The sequence below is a fragment of the Lissotriton helveticus genome, chromosome 12 (assembly GCF_964261635.1).
Source record: "Lissotriton helveticus chromosome 12, aLisHel1.1, whole genome shotgun sequence".
NCBI lineage: Eukaryota > Metazoa > Chordata > Amphibia > Caudata > Salamandridae > Lissotriton > Lissotriton helveticus.
This window is the reverse complement of record NC_136073.1, coordinates 751,827,163-751,848,601: the sequence shown is the minus strand read 5'-3', so window position 1 is coordinate 751,848,601 and position 21,439 is coordinate 751,827,163. Positions and strand designations below refer to the sequence as shown.

Here is a 21,439-nt window from a genome sequence, read left to right as displayed (position 1 = left end):
GTTGAGCAGCTTGTGCACGTTTGTTGGACGTCAGGCGCTGCAAGCCCGCCAGACCAATTATCCCAGCATGAAACTCTACTTCCTGAGGCCCACAAGAACAATTATCCCAGCAGGAGTCTCCACTTCCTCAGGCACCGCAACAATTATCACAGCATGAGACCCACTTATCACAGCATGTCAACAGGCGCCCCAGGCTGCTGGAGCACTCAACTATAATTAATGTGCAGTTGAGTGCTCCAGCCGCGTGGGGCGGCTCTCTGCATGCTGTGATAATGATCACTTTGGGGCCTCATGCTGTGATAATTAGGGCGGCATGCTCTATTTGCAGCACTGAACATTTTCAAAGAAGGAGAAGCAGTGACATTCATTGGAGACACTCACCCTCACGCCCTCACCCCCTCACCCCTCACACACCTCCTCACCCTCACACACCTCCTCACCCTCACACCCTCACCCTCACACCCTCACCTTCACACCCCCTCACACACACCCTCACATACCCTTACCAGCACCGCAAAACACAACACAGCACAGCACAGCAAAACACAACACAGCACAACAAAACACAACACAGCACAGCACAGCAAAACACAACACAGCACAGCAAAGCACAGCACAGCAAAACACAACACAGCGCAGCAAAACACAGCACAGCACAACACAGCACAGCACAGCAAAACACAGCACAGCAAAACACAGCACAGCACAACACAGCACAGCACAGCAAAACACAGCACAGCACAGCAAAACACAACACACAGCACAGCAAAACACAGCACAGCACAGCACAGCAAAACACAACACAGCACAGCAAAACACAACACAGCACAGCAAAGCACAGCACAGCAAAACACAACACACAGCACAGCAAAACACAGCACAGCACAGCAAAACACAACACAACACAGCACAGCAAAACACAACACAGCACAGCAAAACACAGCACAGCAAAGCAAAACACAGCACAACACAGCACAGCACAGCACAGCAAAGCACAGCACAGCAAAACACAGCACAGCACAACACAACACAGCACAGCAAAACACAACACAGCACAGCAAAACACAGCACAGGACAGCACAGCACAGCAAAACACAGCACAGGACAGCACAGCACAGCAAAACACAGCACAGGACAGCACAGCACAGCAAAACACTGCAAAGCACAGCACAGCAAAACACAGCACAGCACAGCAAAACACAGCACAGCAAAACACAGCACAACACAGCACAGCACAACACAACACAGCACAGCACAACACAGCACAGCACAACACAGCACAACACAGCACAGCACAGCAAAACACAGCACAGGACAGCACAGCACAGCACAGCAAAACACAGCAAAACACAGCAAAGCACAGCACAGCACAGCAAAGCACAGCACAGCAAAGCACAGCACAGCAAAACAGCACAGCAAAACACAGCACAGCAAAACACAGCACAGCACAGCAAAACACAGCACAGCACAACACAGCAAAACACAGCAAAGCACAGCAAAGCACAGCACAGCAAAACACAGCACAGCATATCAAAACACAGCACAGCACAGCAAAACAGCACAACACAGCACAGCACAACACAACACAGCACAGCACAGCACAACACAGCACAGCACAACACAGCACAGCACAGCACAGCAAAACACAGCAAAGCACAGCACAGCACAGCAAAACACAGCAAAGCACAGCAAAGCACAGCACAGCAAAACACAGCACAGCACAGCAAAACACAGCACAGCACAGCAAAACACAGCACAGCAAAACACAGCACAGCAAAACACAGCACAGCACAGCAAAACACAGCACAGCAAAACACAGCACGGCAAAACACAGCACGGCAAAACACAGCACAGCAAAGCACAGCACAGCAAAACACAGCACAGCAAAACACAGCACATCACAACACAGCACAGCAAAGCACAGCACAGCAAAACACAGCACAGCACAGCAAAACACAGCACAGCAAAACACAGCACAGCAAAACACAGCTCAGCAAAACACAGCACAGCAAAACGCAGCACAGCAAAACGCAGCACAGCACAGCAAATCACAGCACAGCAAAGCACAGCACAGCAAAACACAGCACAGCAAAACACAGCACAGCACAGCAAAACACAGCACAGCAAAACACAGCACAGCACAGCAAAACACAGCACAGCAAAACACAACACAGCAAAACACAGCAAAACACAACACAGCACAGCACAACCAAGCACAGCACAACCAAGCACAGCACAACCAAGCACAGCACAACCAAGCACAGCACAACCAAGCACAGCACAACCAAGCACAGCACAACCAAGCACAGCACAACCAAGCACAGCACAACCAAGCACAGCACAACCAAGCACAGCACAACCAAGCACAGCACAACCAAGCACAGCACAACCAAGCACAGCACAACCAAGCACAGCACAACCAAGCACAGCACAACCAAGCACAGCACAACCAAGCACAGCACAACCAAGCACAGCACAACCAAGCACAGCACAACCAAGCACAGCACAACCAAGCACAGCACAACCAAGCACAGCACAACCAAGCACAGCACAACCAAGCACAGCACAACCAAGCACAGCACAACCAAGCACAGCACAACCAAGCACAGCACAACCAAGCACAGCACAACCAAGCACAGCACAACCAAGCACAGCACAACCAAGCACAGCACAACCAAGCACAGCACAACCAAGCACAGCACAACCAAGCACAGCATAACCAAGCACAGCATAACCAAGCACAGCATAACCAAGCACAGCATAACCAAGCATAGCGTAATAAAGCACAACAAAACATAGCATAACAAAAAATAGCATAACAAAACAAAACATAGCATAGCATAACAAAACACAGCATAGCATAACAAAACACAACATAGCATAGCATAACAAAACACAACATAGCATAGGATAGCAAAACTAAACAGAGCATAGCATAACAAAACAAAGCATAGGATAGCAAAACAAAACATAGCCTAACAAAACATGGCATAACAAAACATGGCATAACAAAACATGGCATAACAAAACATGGCATTACAAAACATGGCATAGCAAAACATATAATAGCATAGCAAAACATAGCATATCAAACACAACAAAACATAGCATAGCAAAACAAAGCATAGCAAAACATAGCATAGCATAACAAAGCATAACAAAGCATAGCATAACAAAACATAGCATAGCATAACAAAACATAGCATAACAAAACATAGCATAACAAAACATAGCATAACAAAACATAGCATAGCAAAACAAAGCATAGCATAGCAAAACACAACACACCACAACATAGCATAGCATAACAAAGCATAGCATAACAAACACAACAAAGCATTGCATAGCATAACAAAACAAAGCATAGGATAGCAAAAAAACATAGCATAGCATAACAAAACAAAGCATAGAATAGCAAAACAAAACATTGCATAGCATAACAAAACATAGCATAACATAACAAAAATTAGCATAGCATAACAAAACAAAACATATCATAGCAAAACATAGCATACCAAACACAACAAAACATAGCATAACAAAACATAGAAAAACAAAGCATAACACACACACCCACACACACACAACCACGCACACATAACCACAACCACACACACAACCACAACCACACACAACCACACACACAACTATCTATCTATCTATCGCCCTCACTCTATCTGTCTATCGCCCTCACTCTGTCTATCTATCGCCCTCACTCTATCTATCTATCGCCTTCACTCTATCTATCTATCGCCCTCACTCTATCTATCGCCCTCACTCTATCGCCCTCACTCTATCTATCGCCCTCACTCTATCTATCGCCCTCACTCTATCTATCGCCCTCTCTATCTATCTAATCGCCCTCTCTATCTATCTAATCGCCCTCACTCTATCTATCTAATCGCCCTCACTCTATCTATCTAATCGCCCTCACTCTATCTATCTAATCGCCCTCACTCTATCTATCAATCTATCTATCGCCCTCACTCTATCTATCTATCAATCTATCTATCGCCCTCACTCTATCTATCAATTTATCTATCGCCCTCACTCTATCTATCTATCAATCTATTTATCGCCCTCACTCTATCTATCTATTTATCGCCCTCACGCTATCTATCTATCGCCCTCACTCTATTTATCTATCGCCAGCACTCTATCTATCTGTCTAGCTATCTATCGCCCTCACTCCTATCTATCTATCTATCTATCTATCTATCTATCTATCTCGCTCACTCAATCTCTCTATCGCCCTCCCTCTATCTATCTATCGCCCTCACTCTATCTATCTATCCCACTCACTCTATCTATTGCATCACCACAGCATCACTAAGGGGCACAACAACATCACTATGCGCTACCACAGGATCATTGAATGCCACAGCATCACTAGTCGCCACCACAACATCTCTCAGCCCCACCACAGCATCAATCTGTGCAACCATTTACCAACAACTGGGTCAAATATGATCTCTCAATGTTTCAAGCTTTATTACAAATGTCACAAAAAGAGGTTAGTATTTCACTTCTGTTCTTGGATTTTCGTCACAATAAAATACACTGAACATATTCTTCACAAAAGTTATTTACAAAAGTTTAAGCTATTGCCATTATAAATTACAATAACTTTTATTTAAGTATTAATTATTAAAAAAATTCAAAGCCATTGTTATTTGTAATATCAATACATCTAAGTCACGTGAATACAACACATATTGCATTACAAATGCTATAGGTGTCACAAGTTATAACTATTGGCATTGTAAATGACAAAGCTATTATTTTTGCTATTTTCAAAACCAACACATATATAAAAAATGTGTCATTTAAAATACCAATAGCTCAAACTTTCCTAATGCGAGACCTTATGCATTGCAAATGCTTGTTTTATTATGGGTTCGTACGACCTGTCTAAAGAAGAATGTTGGGTTTGACCGATGATTGATCATGGGCTGGGCAACTGAAAAATGGGTTTGTCGTCATGCAATACTTTTGTTGTAGAAACATGTGATTGGTTAAACTGTAAACAAGGAATGTTTGCCTGAAGCATAATGTTTGGCATAAAAAGGGATGACTTGCTTTGTAAAATTGAGCAGTCTCCTGAGAACTCATACAGTGATGATTTCTAGGACTTCTGTTACTGGCTGCAGCCAATAAATTTGATCTTTGACGCCACCACGAAGAGTCCCGTGTCTCTGTATTCTAAGACAGGTGAACCCAAAGACTTTGGGCGTGCCCCTGGCGCCGCTGGGTTCTAAAACCCGGTTCTTCACTCCTCCAGCTTCCAATGCCTTCTCCTGTAGAGGCTTTGCTTCTCAGGGTCGCAGGGATGACGGGGACAGGGAAACTGCCAGCCTCCGGGGACAGGAGATGAGCAGGCATGCGGAGTGCACATCTCCAGTCCATACGCGTGCACATCTCCTGTCCGCGCGTGCCACCTCCTGTTTCTCTTCGGGACAGAAAGCGGCAACAATAGAGTCTCGCAAGCAAATCAGCGCATGCGCTGCATTCGCATGTGAGACCTAACGAGTCTCCTTGAAATTACATCAAAGGCAGTGATGACAGGTTATACAGTACAACCCGTCACTGTCTTTAAATAACTTTAAAGAGACTCGTTTTTCAGTTTTATTATAGCGTAAACTTGGAGTATTTTACATGAATGCCAGTTACCAGAACACACAGGCAGTGATGGGTTGTACTGTACAACCCGTCATCACTGCCTTTGCTGTAACTTCAAAGAGACACGTTTTCAGTTTTACTATAGCGGAAACTTGGAGTGTTTTACATGAGTGCCAGTTACCAGGACCTATTATATGTCCTGGTAACTGGTGCTCATGTAAAACACTCCAAGTTTGCGCTATTATAAAACTGAAAAACGAGTCTCTTTGATGTTACACAAAGGCAGTGACTAGTTGTACTATTGCAGACTTAAGGTTTTGGACATATTTGAATCACAGGATGTTGAGCCGACTTGAGACTCAAACCTGCTTTCTCAGCTCTAAAGTCAGTAGCTTTAGCCTCTCTACACAATCTGGCCCACAAGAATGGAATCATTTGCAATATATTATATGAAAAAAGTCATAGTTGTTGTTTATTTATCTTCTGCAATTGATAGCCATTGACAAAGCCAATAGTCCTGGCTTGGTGTATGAAGGTGTAATGTTACTTGTGTTATAGATCTGGACAAATACACAGAAGCAGCAAAATACCAGTGGGGCACACACTGTGCTAAGCACAGATTTTTAACTTAACTGTCTTAAGCCACGCCCTTAGTTACAGCGGCCATGCCCCTGTGCTCTCATACCCACTGTTTTTTCATCCTACTTAAAGCCCTGTGTGTCACTAAAGGAAAATGAAAGTGGGCACTCTCAAGAAGGCATAGAAGGGAACCTTGAAGTTGCCCAAGAGGTTGAATGCTCATGCTGGCGCCAGTGCAGTAGTCCGGCAGTCCAGTCCCCATGGTGCAGCCAATCCTCAGATCTTGTAGATATTGCTTCCAGATTGAAGGACTGGGAATGTTTTTGAGGTGTGCAATTCACAGCAGCATGGTTTCACAACTCAAGCATCAGCTTTAGACAGGAATGGTGTTCTCAAAGTAAGAACAATTAAGCTTGGCTTTTGATGCAATTCAAAAGACTCCTCCCAGAAGTGAGATCTGCACCGTCATTATTTTTTCCATATGTCATCTCATTCTCACAGGCACCTATAAGGGAGGATCTCAACAATAATTTACTATAGTCACCATTTTGTTGTAATTAATAAAATGTATAAAAAGTTCTCACAACTATATTTACAAAGCAATTACATTTTCAAATAAAAAAACTAATTTTTCAACATGTAACCAGGTCGTTCGGACTCGCTCGCTGTGGTGCACTCCAACACAAATGTTACGCCCCACTGCTTTCAAATTTCACCAGTCGCCACTGGAAACCTGTAATTGGCACCGGAAACAGCCAAAACCAGTGGCCACTTCACATAAGTCCATTTAAAGACCAAAATGCGCGGAGGAAAGGAGAAACTCTGGGGGCAAGTGCTGCGTGCCCCATCATACCGCGGACCTGAAGGCGGGTTTATTTATTGTGCAGCTGCCCGTAATCTGCCCCGTGTTACAAAGTTGTCACGGTGTCCTGCAGTACAGGACGTGCGTGTGCCGGGCCTGGACATTCTGAACGCTCATTTTTTAGAGTTCTTTCATAACCGATAATGAAGGAAAAGAAGTTTTGGTGAAAAAAAATATTTACCTAAAATCAGACAATTTACGAGGGGAAGCCGTGATTTATCCACGTGTTCTCGTTTCACTTTGTACCAAATAGCCAGCAAATTGTTATCTATTTGTCTTCCCTTAGGCTAAGGCTTTGTTTTTTCCCTGTGTACATTTTCCGATGCTTATGATGTCACATGAGAGGGAATACCGTATCTCTCCTGCAAGTTCATGCACTTTAAAGTCACCACATGCCTACTAACACCACATGCCTAAGGTACACGCTATATTCAGTAGATAATTTAAAAAAATGAATGTGAGTTACACTTTTAAGATGTAACACACTACAAATGAGTTAAAAGAGCAAACAGTGCATCTATATTCTATACTGTGTGCACAATACACGCACGTCACGGCTGCCCATGCAATGGCATTGGTAATTCCAAGACGCCGCACTCTGGGTGAAGACCAATCAATAAAACATTTTATGACAGGCCCACAAAACAACAAGCAATGACAAGAAGTACAAAGTGCACATAACTAAAAGGCATTTTCATTTACAATGCCAATAGGTCAAAGTTTAGAGAATGCAAGACCTATTGCATTGTAAATGCTTGTTTTCCTTGTGACATTTACTTTGATCCTAGTTGGTAGCCCTGTCAGTTACGCCACCATGTTATGTTCTATCTAGAAAAGCTGATTCTGTGTACTTGGCTCTCGTTTCTACTGCCTTTCAGATGGGCAAGTCTACTAGACTTCCTTCTTTCATTGCCCCGCCTCATCCGTTCGCGTAGGACCAGTGGTTGCAAATGCCGCACCCCCTGCTAACTTTCTCCTAATCCAAGTTCCAAATCTATCCCTTTTTTCCAGGCTACTAGGAGCGCTCCAGCTGAAAAAATGCAATTTTGCCTGGAGCGCCATACATGCTTGCATCGTTTTTGGAAGCATCTCTGACACTGGAGATGTCAGTATCTTAGAAAGAGTCTGAGTCATGCAGACAGCCGACAAGTGATATCCTTACTTTTTGCAGTTAGTCCTTCTAAATTAAGTGAGGTATTGGCATGGAAAGTGCGGCGGAAGCAACTGTAAAGCATGCGCATATGTTTAAGTGGCAGGAGAGAGTGCGTGGCAGAGTGAATGGCAGGGCAGAGAATAACACCAGGATAGGTGGCAGGATAAAGTGTGTGATACAAAAGGGGGTGGTGATGGACGGAGAATCTGAACCTATCAAACACTCACACCCAGGCAAAAGATCTGGGTTTGATCCATCACCGTTCTTTAGCCCACTCTGCCACCCCAGTTCAGACATGGCTATATGCAAATCAGTCTGACCCTGTGTCTCATGGGAACAGTCCAGCCCGAACTGCAAAGCCATGCCTTCCCTGGACCGGAAACAAGCTTCCGAGGACCGGTTTCTGGCATTACAGCCGTCTTCAGCCCGGCTTGCTTGAATCCAGTGGCAAAGTGAGCAAGGGACTCACGTCTGAGCATACCCGGCCACACTTATGGCGGCCAAAGCGGTACAAAAGGGGGTGGTGATGGACGGAGCATCTGAACCTATCAAACACTCACACCCAGTCAAAAGATTTGGGTTTGATCCATCACCGTTCTTTAGCCCACTCTGCCACCCCAGTTCAGACATGGCTATATGCAAATCAGTCTGACCCTGTGCCTCATGGGAACAGTCCAGCCCGAACTGCCAAGCCATGCCTTCCCTGGACCGGAAACAAGCTTCCGAAGACCGGTTTCTGGCATTACAGCCGTCTTCAGCCCGGCTTGCTTGAATCCAGTGGCAAAGTGAGCAAGGGACTCACGTCTGAGCATACCCTGCCACACTTATGGCGGCCAAAGCAGTACAAAAGGGGGTGGTGATGGACGGAGCATCTGAACCTATCAAACACTCACACCCAGTCAAAAGATCTGGGTTTGATCCATCACCGTTCTTTAGCCCACTCTGCCACCCCAGTTCAGACATGGCTATATGCAAATCAGTCTGACCCTGTGCCTCATGGGAACAGTCCAGCCCGAACTGCCAAGCCATGCCTTCCCTGGACCGGAAACAAGCTTCAGAGGACCGGTTTCTGGCATTACAGCCGTCTTCAGCCCGGCTTGCTTAAATCCAGTGGCAAAGTGAGCAAGGGATTCACGTCTGAGCATACCCTGCCACACTTATGGCGGCCAAAGCGGTACAAAAGGGGGTGGTGATGGACGGAGCATCTGAACCTATCAAACACACACCCAGTCAAAAGATCTGGGTTTGATCCATCACAGTTCTTTAGCCCACTCTGCCACCCCAGTTCAGACATGGCTATATGCAAATCAGTCTACGCCAGCATTACGCCACCATGTTATATTCTATCTAGAAAAGCTGATTCTGTGTACTTGCCTCTCGTTTCTACTGCCTTTCAGATGGGCAAGTCTACTAGACTTCCTTCTTTCATTGCCCCGCCTCATCCTTTCGCGTAGGACCAGTGGTTGCAAATGCCGCACCCCCTGCTAACTTTCTCCTAATCCAAGTTCCAAATCTATCCCGTTTTTCCAGGCCACTAGGAGCGCTCCAGCTGAAAAAATGCAATTTTGCCTGGAGCGCCGTACATGCTTGCATCGTTTTTGGAAGCATCTCTGACACTGGAGATGTCAGTATCTTAAAAAGAGTTTGAGTCATGCAGACAGCCGACAAGTGATATCCTTATTTTTTACAGTTAGTCCTTCTAAATTAAGCGAGGTATTGGCATGGAAAGTGCGGCAGAAGCAACTGTAAAGCGTGCGCATATGTTTAAGTGGCAGGAGAGAGTGCGTGGCAGAGTGAATGGCAGGACAGAGAATAACACCAGGATAGGTGGCAGGATAAAGTGTGTGGCACAGGAAGAGGCACAGCTAGCCATAAATATAAGGATAAGTACCAGGACACACTAACAGTGCCTATTTTTCATCCTAGTCCGACACTGATGAAGAATCATAGCATTAGAAAGCACTGTAGTAATGCTTACATTTGCAGAACATATTTATTCTGTGATAGGCTAGAGCAGTGTCTTTTTCAGTTGACAGACTTTACGGGCATGAGAATTCCCTTTTAAATAAACATCGAGCCACTGCTGTCTGCAGCGCTCTTGTAGGAGAAGTGAATTAGCACGGAACAGGCAATACTGGCTTTTCATATAATGGGAATGTGAGAAAGTGCCATCTTTCTTGCCTTGGTATGCCCCCACTTTTTTTCTGAACTGCTGATGTGCTTTGACTGAGTGTGCCCTGGGTCCCTGCCAATCAGGTACCCAGGGCCTGTGTTCCTTCCCTAAAAAATATGCTGAAACAAAATATCCAATTTGCATCTCTGGCCCCCTGTCAACCCCTAGTAAATGTTACCCTAGGCACCCAGGGCATGGTGACCAGAGAAGACCCCTGAGGGCTGCAGCACTGATTGTGCCACCCTCAGGGGCCTTGTACCCTGGTACCCACACACTGCCTTTGCAGGCTGAGTGCCTAAGTACAGAACTAAAACAAGAGTCGACATGGCATACATCCCTGTGTGCCATGCCCACAGAACCCACTGCCCTGGCATACCTCAGTCACCCCTCTAGCTGGGTGCCCTATGCCAGAGGTGAGGGCACAGGTGCATGAGCCCTGTGCGCCTACAGTACCCAGGACCATTCCTGGGCACTGTAAGTGCAGTGATGCCATTTAAGAGTATATGGTTCAGGGAGGTTGTCATTACGAACTCCACAGCGCCATAATGGCTACACTGAAGACTGACAAGTTTGGTATCAAACTTCTCAGCACATTAAACCCGCACTGATGCCAGTATGGGATTTAATGTAACATGCACAAGAGGGCATCTCAGAGATGCCCTCCAAAACCCGAACCTACAATCCACGTCTGGGTTGAGTGGCCGCAGAGGCTGCCACACAGCAGACATGTTGCTGGACCCCTGGGTGGAGAGCCCCCCGCTCTCCTGGGTCTGCAACAGAACACATCCTGGGTGAGGTGCTATGTCTCCTCCCCCAGGATGGACAGGGGGAAGCTTCAAAGGCATACCGCCTCTGAGAGCTTCTCCAGACCATTTTCCGTACCCAGAAACCAGCCCCCCACCAGTCCTACCCCCAATCTGACGGGAAGACTGGTGGGGAAAACTACGTCAGGAAGGGGGGTGTGCCAACCTGTGACAACTCCACCCCTAAGGTGGAGGAGGCGAGGTGACGCACGACCCCCGGGCTCCGGCCATCTTGTAGTTGGTGAGTCCTGCCCAATCTCAGCTAGGCTCCTGCCCCCCTCCCACAGGAGAGGAGCAGGCTAGGGGGTGTACTCACCCCAGGACAGGGACCCATTGGTCCCTGCCATTGCCCTACCTGTAACGCCCCTAAATTTAGTATTTAGGGGCTCCCTGACCCTTCCTTCCTCAGATCCTGATATCAAAAGAAGAAAGAAGATCAAGAATAAGAAGACCCGCCGCGCAGCTGCTAACAACAGGAGAACAACAACTGACTTGGCCCCAGCCCTACAGGCCTGTTAATCCTGGAACCTGTTCCTGCCTAATCCCGGCGACCTCTGCGGACAGCAACCTTGGGACACCCAGAGGACCTGCCAGCCTTGACCCTCTCGAAGATTGGGACTCCCATCAGCAGAAGCTCTGCTGCAACAACCCACCTGGTGCTCACCAGGAAGCTCCGGACCAGCCCACTCTGCACCAGCCGGTGCCGGGCCAATCCAAACCAAGACCACGAGGACATCCCCCCAGCGACTGGGACCCGAAGTCCAGTGCCCAAAGACCCTCCTCAATGAACCAGCCGACGCCTGCAGACTCAAAACCAAGGTCCACCTAACCGCGACGGTATACAACTTTTACAACGCAACTTTTTACAACGCACTACCAATACAACAAAACTTTTACAACGCAACATCCATTACAACGCATACACTTACAACGCAGTCATTACAACGCATGACACTACAACGCACACCACTACAACACATACCATTACAACGCAGTCATTACAACGCATACCATTACAACGCAAAACTTACCATCCAACACTTACCCTACTGTTGCACCCCCTGGAGTTAGAATAGTAATTTTAATCCCTACACTATCCAAAACTTTCCCTACTGTTGCACCCCCTGGAGTTAGAATAGTAATTTTAACCCCTACACTATCCAACACTTACCTTATATGCAATGTAAAGTAATGCGTTGTAATGGTATGCGTTGTAAATGTAGTATGCGTTGTAGTGGAATGCGTTGTAAAGGTATTTTTTAAGAATTCGTTGTAATGGTATGCGTTGTAATGGTGTGCGTTGTAATGGATGTTGCGGTGTAAAAAATGCGTTGTAAAGGTATGCGTTGTAAAAGTGTGCGTTGTAACGTCATACATCCAACCGCGACCTGCCGAGGGTAAGCTTTTCCGACCCCCAAAGACACCCCTGCACCCGGCGCCCCGCGGCCCTCTGTGCCTCCCTTTGGGGTACCTACCTGTGCTCCAAGATCCCAACTTACCTCTCAAAGTGCTGGTCGCCCCTGGAGAGTCAGCACCCCAAACCTGCTGCCTTTGTTCCTTTTTCAAGATCCTCATTGGATAACATTGAGCGCCCGACGGCTCAAAAGCACCCTGCACCCAGCCGCCCGAGTGCCGCTGGCTGTGACATCTTTGCCCTATCCTACTTCCCCCCCTTGCCCAGTGCAAGTGACCAGGAGCCCAGCTCCCAGAGCCGCGTGGCCTGCTAGCCAGCAGCCAGCAGCCACCAACCAAAGGCCCCCTTTCCCTCCTTGGATAACATTGGGCCTACCTATCTCTGCACCCGGCCGCTCCTGTGCCGCTGGGACTGAACTAACTGTACTCACCTGACCCTGGGGGACCCCTGAGTCTACGCCCAGAACCCTAACTTCACCAATCAAGTACTCACCTGGAAACCGGTAATTCACTTACCTGCCATTGGATAACATTGACCCATTTTTGACTCGAAACTTTTCTGTGTGAAGTTTTGAAAACTGAAAATATTCCTATAAAATCAGCCAAAATCCGAATTCGAAAATACTCACCTGTGATCAGGGGAGAAGCCAGTACTGTACCTTTCAGCCCAGTACTGGACCGCAAAAGTAATCCCTAGCGGGTTTACTAGTAACCTGTATTTTCTCCATAGGAACCCATCGTCTGCTTTTCTATGAAATTTCTTCTAAGTATCTACTCTTGAAAACTGCAAATATTCTTTAAAAATCGTACGAAATACTGAAACGCAATTACCTACCTGTTTTGAGTTAAGCCCCCAGTGCTGGCCCTAGGAGACTAGTGCCGTGTTACAAAAGTAACACGATTGTACTTTACCTGTAACCTGAATTTCCTCACATTGGATAACATTGTCAGAATCATCTTGAAAAGTTTCTAAGTGTGAACTTTTAAAAAAGCTTTATATTCAGGAAAATTCATCACAGTAACTAAAACGTTTTTGCTAATCTGGTTTCAGCTTAGACCCCAGGACTGAATCTAAGATCCAGTCCTGGAACTACCAAAGTAATCCATAAAGTAATCAACTGTACTTTCCTATGAAAAACCCATTGAGCTCAATGCTAAAGTGTGTTTCAGAACTGTATTGCTTATTAGCTATCCTGTAATTATTGTGTGTACAAACGTATTGCTCCTCTGCAAAGTATTTACATGAGAGTACTCGTATCTTGAAAAGTATATTTTTTTAACTGTTTGTTCTAAAAATAAAACAACTATATCTGAGGATATAATAACCATTGGCCTGGAGTTCAGTTCTTGAGTGTGGGAAAACTTTTGCTGACTGAGTGTGTACAACAAATGCTTTACACTGTCCTCTGGTACTGCCTTACTGCTCAATCAAGCCACCACTGTGGAGAGTAAGGTCAGTTCTGACTTTAACCTCTGTTATACCTTTGGGGGTTTTGGACTTTATACACACTGTACTGCCTTATTGTCCAGTTTATATAGAGCCACTTTCTCACAGGGAATCAACAGGAGAAAACAATCACACAGTGGTATGGTACGCTGAGCTGTAATTAGAGCGCGCTCTGAATATCGGCATCTCGGCTGCTGCTTTCGGTAAGGCGAGGAGTCTCACGCCTTCCTCATTTATTCTTTCCTTTTTCCGTGAACAACTGTAATAAGGACAGAAGTCATCGAAGGGAATTGGAGGAGATGTTCCAGGAAGGCTGCAGCTGGGAGGGTTGGCGCTGACGAGGACAGAGGCCCCTCTTACCTGATTTCTCCTCACTCGTGTTATTTGATGACTGTCCTGTTTTTATCTTCCTTTCAGCTGAGGAGAAATCACGCACGCAGCGCTTCTCCTCCCGGTGCACGCTATCCTCACATGCTGGTATATTTTCTGAAGTTTAAAACCTGTCTATGTCACGTCATACTATGTCATGTTATCAGCATTAACATAAAACATTTCAACAGGAAAGTGGGAGGTTAAAAATGCCCTTGGGATCAAAGGACCAATTAAATCCTGCTCTGGCGGTGAATGCTTGCAAGCACTAATAAATCAAGCGCTCGGTGGGAGCGTGTAATAGCTGCTATGACTACAAAGGGGACGCCAGAGAGGAGACGGCATGCGCGCGCCCATCGCCTGTCCGGGTGTGCACATGGTTTGTCTCCCTTCGCTAAGGAAAGCGACGACAATAGAGTCTCGCCAAGCGAAGCAGCTGCGCTGCATTCGCTAGGTGAGACCTAAAAATATGGGATGCACCTGCGCCTAGTGAGTGGTGCAGAGACCTGAGAAGACTTTGGTCAGCCTTTCCAGAACCCCAAAAATTACTTGTTGATCTCGAATGATGAAGGAATTCATCCTGAAATACATTGCTAGAGGTACACAGCACAGGCTGCTCCAACAAGGGTGAAAAATTAAAGATTACTACTGAAGTAAATGTTATTATGCATTGTATTTACCAAGATGAATTGGGGCAAATTGAGTGCTGGGATGTTAGGCAGTGTGCTTCCACCCTCTTATGTTTGAAAAGGCTTCCTTGAGTTAGTGAGTTGGAGAGCTTGTGTTGATGCACCTGAGCCCAGTGAGTGGTACAGAGAAAAGAGAAGACTTTGGGCAGGATTTCAATCACCCCCAAAATGACTTTTTGCTCTCTATTGAATGAATCCAGCAACACATGCCTAGAATTACACACCACAGGCTACACCAACAACGATAAAGAATTAAGAACTACTACTGAATTAATTGTTAGCATACAATGCATTTACCATGATGACTTGCGGCAAATTGAGTGCTGGGATGTGAGGCGGTGTGCTCCCACCACCCTTTAGTAACAACACTGATTGGCTGGGTCCAAATCGAGGCAGCATGGTGAACACAAGAACAATGGTTGGAATGCTACCAGAGCAATTGCCAGTGGTGAGACAAACTGCAAGCATTGCTCCAATCACCTTTGGTGTGCTTCATATATGGTCCTAAGTGGCAAAGGTATGCCCAGACATGGGTGAAGTGTTGACAGCGCGACTGGTACTAACCTACACCCAACTGATGAACCCCAATCAGGAAGAAACTAATCTTAGGGTTGCTTTTGCATGGTTCCCGGGAGGACCTACCCTGGTAGTTTGGGCTGAACTGTTATTATTGGAGCAGGGTTAAGACTAATTTGCATATGGCTAGGTCCAAACTGAGATGGAATGGAGGTCAAAAAGATCAATGGGTGGAAATGTTACCCGCAGATATTACCAATAGTTAGACAAATTGCAAGCATTCCTTTTATCACCTTTGTGTGTTTTGTGTACTGACCTAAGTGGCAAATATATGTCCAGACATAGGCCCTGTGCTCACTGCACCACTGGAACCGAGCTACACCAGGCTGATGAACCCCAATAAGGATAAAACAGGTTGCCTGCGTTCCAATTCAGGGAGAACAGGCTGTTCATGTTGCTCTGTTCCTATTGGAACAGGTTTAAGAATGAATTGCATATGGCTGGTCCAAAACAGAGGTGGCAGGGTGGACAAATGAATGATGGGTCAAAAAGTTATCCTGAGCAATTGCCAGGGATTAAACAAATTGCAAACATTCCGCCCATCATCTTTTGTGTTATGTTATATTCCATTTAATAAAGCGTAGCAAATCACACCTGAAAACTGTATCTCAGCACTCGACCTCCACATAAGTCACATCAAGTAATTAAAAAAGCCAAGTTTTAAACAATCTTTTTAATTAGGCAAAGTACGAGCAGCAGTGAAGGTGGCCTGGAAGCTGATTCCGCGACATCGGGCAGTACAGGAAAATGCTCTGCCCCCATGTCTTGAGGCATGGATGCGGGGAATGGACAGAAGAATCTTATTGCTGAGTCGGGAGGACTGGCCCTTTTACTTCTGTTGTGACATGGTATGTCATATTTAGTCTGTAAGCACTATTTTCTTTAATGAGTTTCTCCTTCTGTAGGCACGACATGCTTTCCTTCATACCATCCGCGCTTTCACTTTCCAAGCAGCCCGGGACAATGGCGGCCGCTTCTTTGAAATGAAATGCGTCTCGCATTTATAAGAGTTTGAGCTATTGGCATTGTAAAAGACAATACCTTTTATATTAAAACAGATAAATAAAACTCATTGTAATTTGCAATGCCAATAGCTTAAACTCGCTCAAATGCGAGACCTATTGCATTGCAAATGCTTGTTTGTTGTTTTTAAAAGGGCCCGATAAAACAGTTTTTATAACCATTATTGTGGACTTCTAATTTTAGACACCATAGGCCTGCTTTTTACAAGAACTATTTACAAAAGTATATACATTTCAATTGTTAGGTTTATTGAACGTTCTGTAGAATAATAACCATGATGTCTGCAATGTAAGGTGAATCATGATAAAATGCTGCATGCCTGCTGATTTCATAAATGCAATTAGAAATGTTTTTTTATATTATAGTTTTTCTTTGCGGGCCGTTTTGAGATACAAATATTCTATTGATTGCTTTTTTCCTTTTTTTATTGATCTTTTATAGTATGTATGTCGAATAAATGTTTTTTTCAACGTGAGCACTATTTCTCCATGTACCCAAGCTCCTCGCCTTGCCTGTCCTCCTTGTACACCCAGCTTAGCACATTCTTTTTCCATGCACTTAAGCTCCAGACACCGCCTGTCCATTTGCCCCAAGTTTCTAGCTCGGTTTTTGAAGTACCCAAGTTACGTCCGTTGTTAGTCTCTTTTCCTCAACACTCATCTACTTCCATTCAAATAAACAGCCCTGTGCCTATTTACATGAGTCTTTGGGTAAGCAGTTTAGTGGGTGAACGAACTTGCTAAATGACTCGAAATGTGCAATTCAGTGGTTCGCGTCTGTAGGTTTTAACCATCGCTTTACGTGGTCCGGGTCTGTACACCGGCAGTTCTTAAAAGCAGGTGTGGAGAAACGTCCCTATCGGGCTCTCTGTTTTTGCTCTCGCCATCAGGGTGAAAATTACATCTTAACTCTGCTGCAGTGCCACCCTTCACTGCCTGTAATGTAACTTCAAAGCGGCTCCTTATAGTTCTTTACCTCTCATCATTTCAGAACTGAAGCATTTTCAATATGATATACAACGAAGCCATTGTTGTTGCTTATTTATTTATTTTATGGAACTAACAACGATTGACAAAGCCAATAGTCCTGGCTTGCTGAAGGTGTAATGACCGTACATGCTGCATAAAGCTGCATGAAAGAGCAGGCCTTTGCGAGCAGGCGAGAGCTACATGAAAATGATGTAATTGGTGACATGTCTTGTCAAGAGCTCGGGGGGCACGTGACCAGTGCACGCAGGGCCTCCGGTGACTGGATATGTCCGATGTGCACAGGGCCGGAATGGCAGTGGTGTGCACCGGGCGTTTTTTTCCGGTGGGCCGCCAGATGACACGGTGAAGAGATGTTACTGCAGGAAGTGCCCGGAGGAAACAAGCACGGAGGCCGGCTGCTGAACACAATGCTCACAGCAGCAGGCTCCGGGGCCTGTCATCCATCCGAGTCCGCCGCAGATCCGGTCTGATGACATGCGTGCGGTACTCTGGCGGAAGCTCCGTGCGCGCTTAGGAGCATGAGCGTGGCCTGGTGGCGTGCATTTCGTCTTCTTCACAGTCCCAAAATAAGGCCAGTGGGAGAGACGGCCCCACTCCCATTCGAGGACTCCAAAAATTCGTAATACACCAGACTTGGTTGGATGTTTGAGCACATAAAAATGCATATTTCAACATTCTACCCGTGGCATTGAAAAGGTGCGCTATGGGCTCTAATGCAAGCAAAGAAAATGGGTCCCACCTTCTGGCAGGCTAGTAAAAGACCTTTATGACTAGAGCGCAGTTGGCGTCGGTGCCACTGCACCTACTGCACCACTGCCAAGGCTCCCGGTTCCTCTCCCCGCCCAGAATTGATTACCCTTTAGGGAAAGGCCATACCCATGCGTGACTGCCCCGCAGCCACAGAGAGAGGCTTTCCTCTCAGTAGGCCGTGCTTTGAGAGTGAGAGCGGGATACAGCAGCAGCCCAGCGGATTCACATCTCAGAAACAATAGTTCCAACGGCACAAAAGGACAACGAGACATTTAATCTGCTGATTTATCTATCTGATCCTTTCATTTGCTCAACACACGCCCACACTCCTGGTTCTAATATCTCCCTGGGTGGCCAATATAGAAACTACAACCATGAAAGTGATTTGATCAAGATCACACAATTTGGTCAATGAGGGAGTCGTGGTTAGCATTTATATCTCCTAGTTCGAACCCCAAATATATGTATCGACCCCAAAGGATCTCTTGCTTTATTGACCGCTACATCATATACTCTGCTTAGTTTCCAGGTCTTAGCCTCATTTCTGTCCTTAAAGACACCACCAAGTTGACCTCTCTACCTACTATAGCACCTGCAGGGAATACTCGTCAGGTGCACAAAAGCTTTGCTCTGTCCTACCAACACCCTACACCTCTATCAATTTAGCCTCTAAATGCACTTGCTCTCATCCCAAGCCCTTTCCACTACTATGAGCTCCAAAATAACCCTTCTAGACTTTCCCCCCTCTTCCTGGCTCACCCTAAACATCAGTTTACTATGATCTCCCAAACAACCCTAGAAAATTCTCCCTCATGTTATCTCTCCTTTGACTCATCCTAAACCTAATGTTTCTACTCTGATTCCCCTTCTCCCCAATCCCTGTCTACAGACTCTTCCCTCCTCCATCTCTCCTTTACTCATCCCGGACATCAACTTACTACTAAGATCTCCCAATTAACACTTCTGGTTTTCTTCCCTGGTCTATCCTTCCATTACTCTATTCAATCCAACTAACAGACTCACATCTCCTCCGCTCAAATTAACTTGTACCTCCCTATACTAATTCTATACTCATATTTCCCTATACTAATTCACCAATAACCCTTTTGGGTACCGGAGTAGCGTGCTACTCGCCGAAAATCGCTTCAACGCCTCGTCAGGGGAAGTAAGCGCTATATAAATACAATTACAATATATCGCCAGCGACAACGACGACCACCAGCAAAATCAAGGGCCCTCGCAGAGTGACGAAAAAAAAGGTGTCCAACTCATTTCCTCCCGCCGGTCCATTGACTCTTTTACATTCTCACATCTTATGAGTTGTTAGAAAAGCCTCCCTTCGCCACAAGGTTATTTTTATTCGTTCTTCAGTTTTTTTTTTTTTTAGTTCTTTTTAGAATTGGAAGAATGAAAACAAACAAGGTTCTGCAAGTGAAACCGTCCTGCTCCCATGCCCGTTGACCAACCCTGGTTATCTGTGGCCTCTCCTGGGTCAGCTCTAGAAGAACTGGCTAAATCACAACTCAGTGCCCTGTGTGCAACAACACACTTCAATAACAAGAATACAGATACGTTCACTCCCCAGCCAAGCCTACGAATTTTTCAGCAAAATAAAGCGCAGTACACCACTTTCCCACTTCCAAATATGACTCCGCCAAACCAAGCCATCACAGCTGGATGCTGGGAGAGTCACACGCTGCAACTGGTGGGCTAGCCAGATACCTCGCTGACAGGCAGGAGGACGAACTCTTCCTAACAGAGAATGTAGTGTAGAATGCATTTATACATATATGTAGGTATGTGCATATGTATGTATATCTCTGTGTGTGTTTGTATATATATGTATGTGTGTGTGTGTGTATATATATATATATATATATATATATATATATATATATATATATATATATATATATATATATATATATATATACACACATACACACACACACACATATATATACACACACACACACGCACATAACCCGAAAAGATGGGTCTTCCCACTAACCCCTCCCACCACAACATGTTAAAACACATTTAAAATAAAGTCTTGTTCTAAAAAAAACACATTGGCAAAAAATAACTGAAAATTCGAAGTGTTGACAACTGGAGTAAAATGGCTTTCAGGGACGATGTGCTGAGCTGAAGATTTTAAAGCAAAGTGTGACCCAGCAACCACAGCCTTTTGGGTAGTAATAGGGGGGCTGCAGCATCCCTCCGCCCCAACACCCACTCATCTCTCTGTGTCCAGAGTCTGTGAGTCAGAGAAGCCAGATGAAACGCGTGCCACATCCGCCCTGGATAAAAAAAAAAGAAACAGACTGTCGACTCGAGCGCTGTAGAATCCCGCAAGGCTCCGGACAACACCACATGTACACTCGCTCATTTTTCCAGCGCCGAATATTTTGACTCAAAGACAAGTTATGCATTGTCAAACAAGGGCGTACCTTAATGCAATCATGTTGTAAAGCGCTCCGATGACCCTCTGCGCCTGGTCCGCGCTAAACAGCACTGCCACACAGAATAAGTAAATGAAACGTAAAAGTGAGGAAAAGTGAGCCCGCAGAGCCTGGGAGCCGGAGTGCAGGAGGGGGCGCATCCCGCCTCCTTCTGGCCATCCTCTCCCGGCGCAGCCTCCTCTGTGCTGCTGTCAGGGGCCGGGGCTCCCCTCTCATTCTTCCGCGGCTCTGATTTGTGTGCAGCGCATTCCTTGGCAGCCCGGCCCGCCCGCTGCCTCCCCATTGGCGGGGAGAGAAGAAAGGGCCCCTTGCCTCTGTGCGGTGTCAGGAGACCGGGCTGACTGAAAGGGCTTTGTGAGCGCCCCGCGTCCCTGCCCCTCCCGGGATCACCCCATCAGCCACAGCAGGACGGCCCACGGATCGCGTTGCACTTCGGCTGCGGGGGCTTTGTGCTCCGGGGCCGTCCGTGGTGTCAGTGTCGGAACTCGGTGCTGATAGCGGGCCTTTAACTCCCCCAGCACACTGCGGCCCC

General features: G+C 46.0%; 1 protein-coding gene across 2 annotated transcripts in view; it reads right to left on the bottom strand.

The window, feature by feature from the left end:
* PAQR6 (progestin and adipoQ receptor family member 6) overlaps positions 1 to 21,148 on the bottom strand; it is a 147,184-nt gene extending 126,036 nt beyond the window's left edge. Inside the window, exon 1 of one of the 2 annotated variants that reach the window (XM_078669882.1) lies at positions 20,896 to 21,148. In XM_078669882.1, coding sequence (XP_078526008.1) covers positions 20,896 to 21,047 — 152 coding nt within the window. In that variant the 5' untranslated portion in view covers positions 21,048 to 21,148. The remainder of the gene's footprint in view (positions 1 to 20,895) is intronic. The other variant, XM_078669880.1, reaches the window with a different exon arrangement.
* Positions 21,149 to 21,439: the final 291 nt, after the last annotated feature.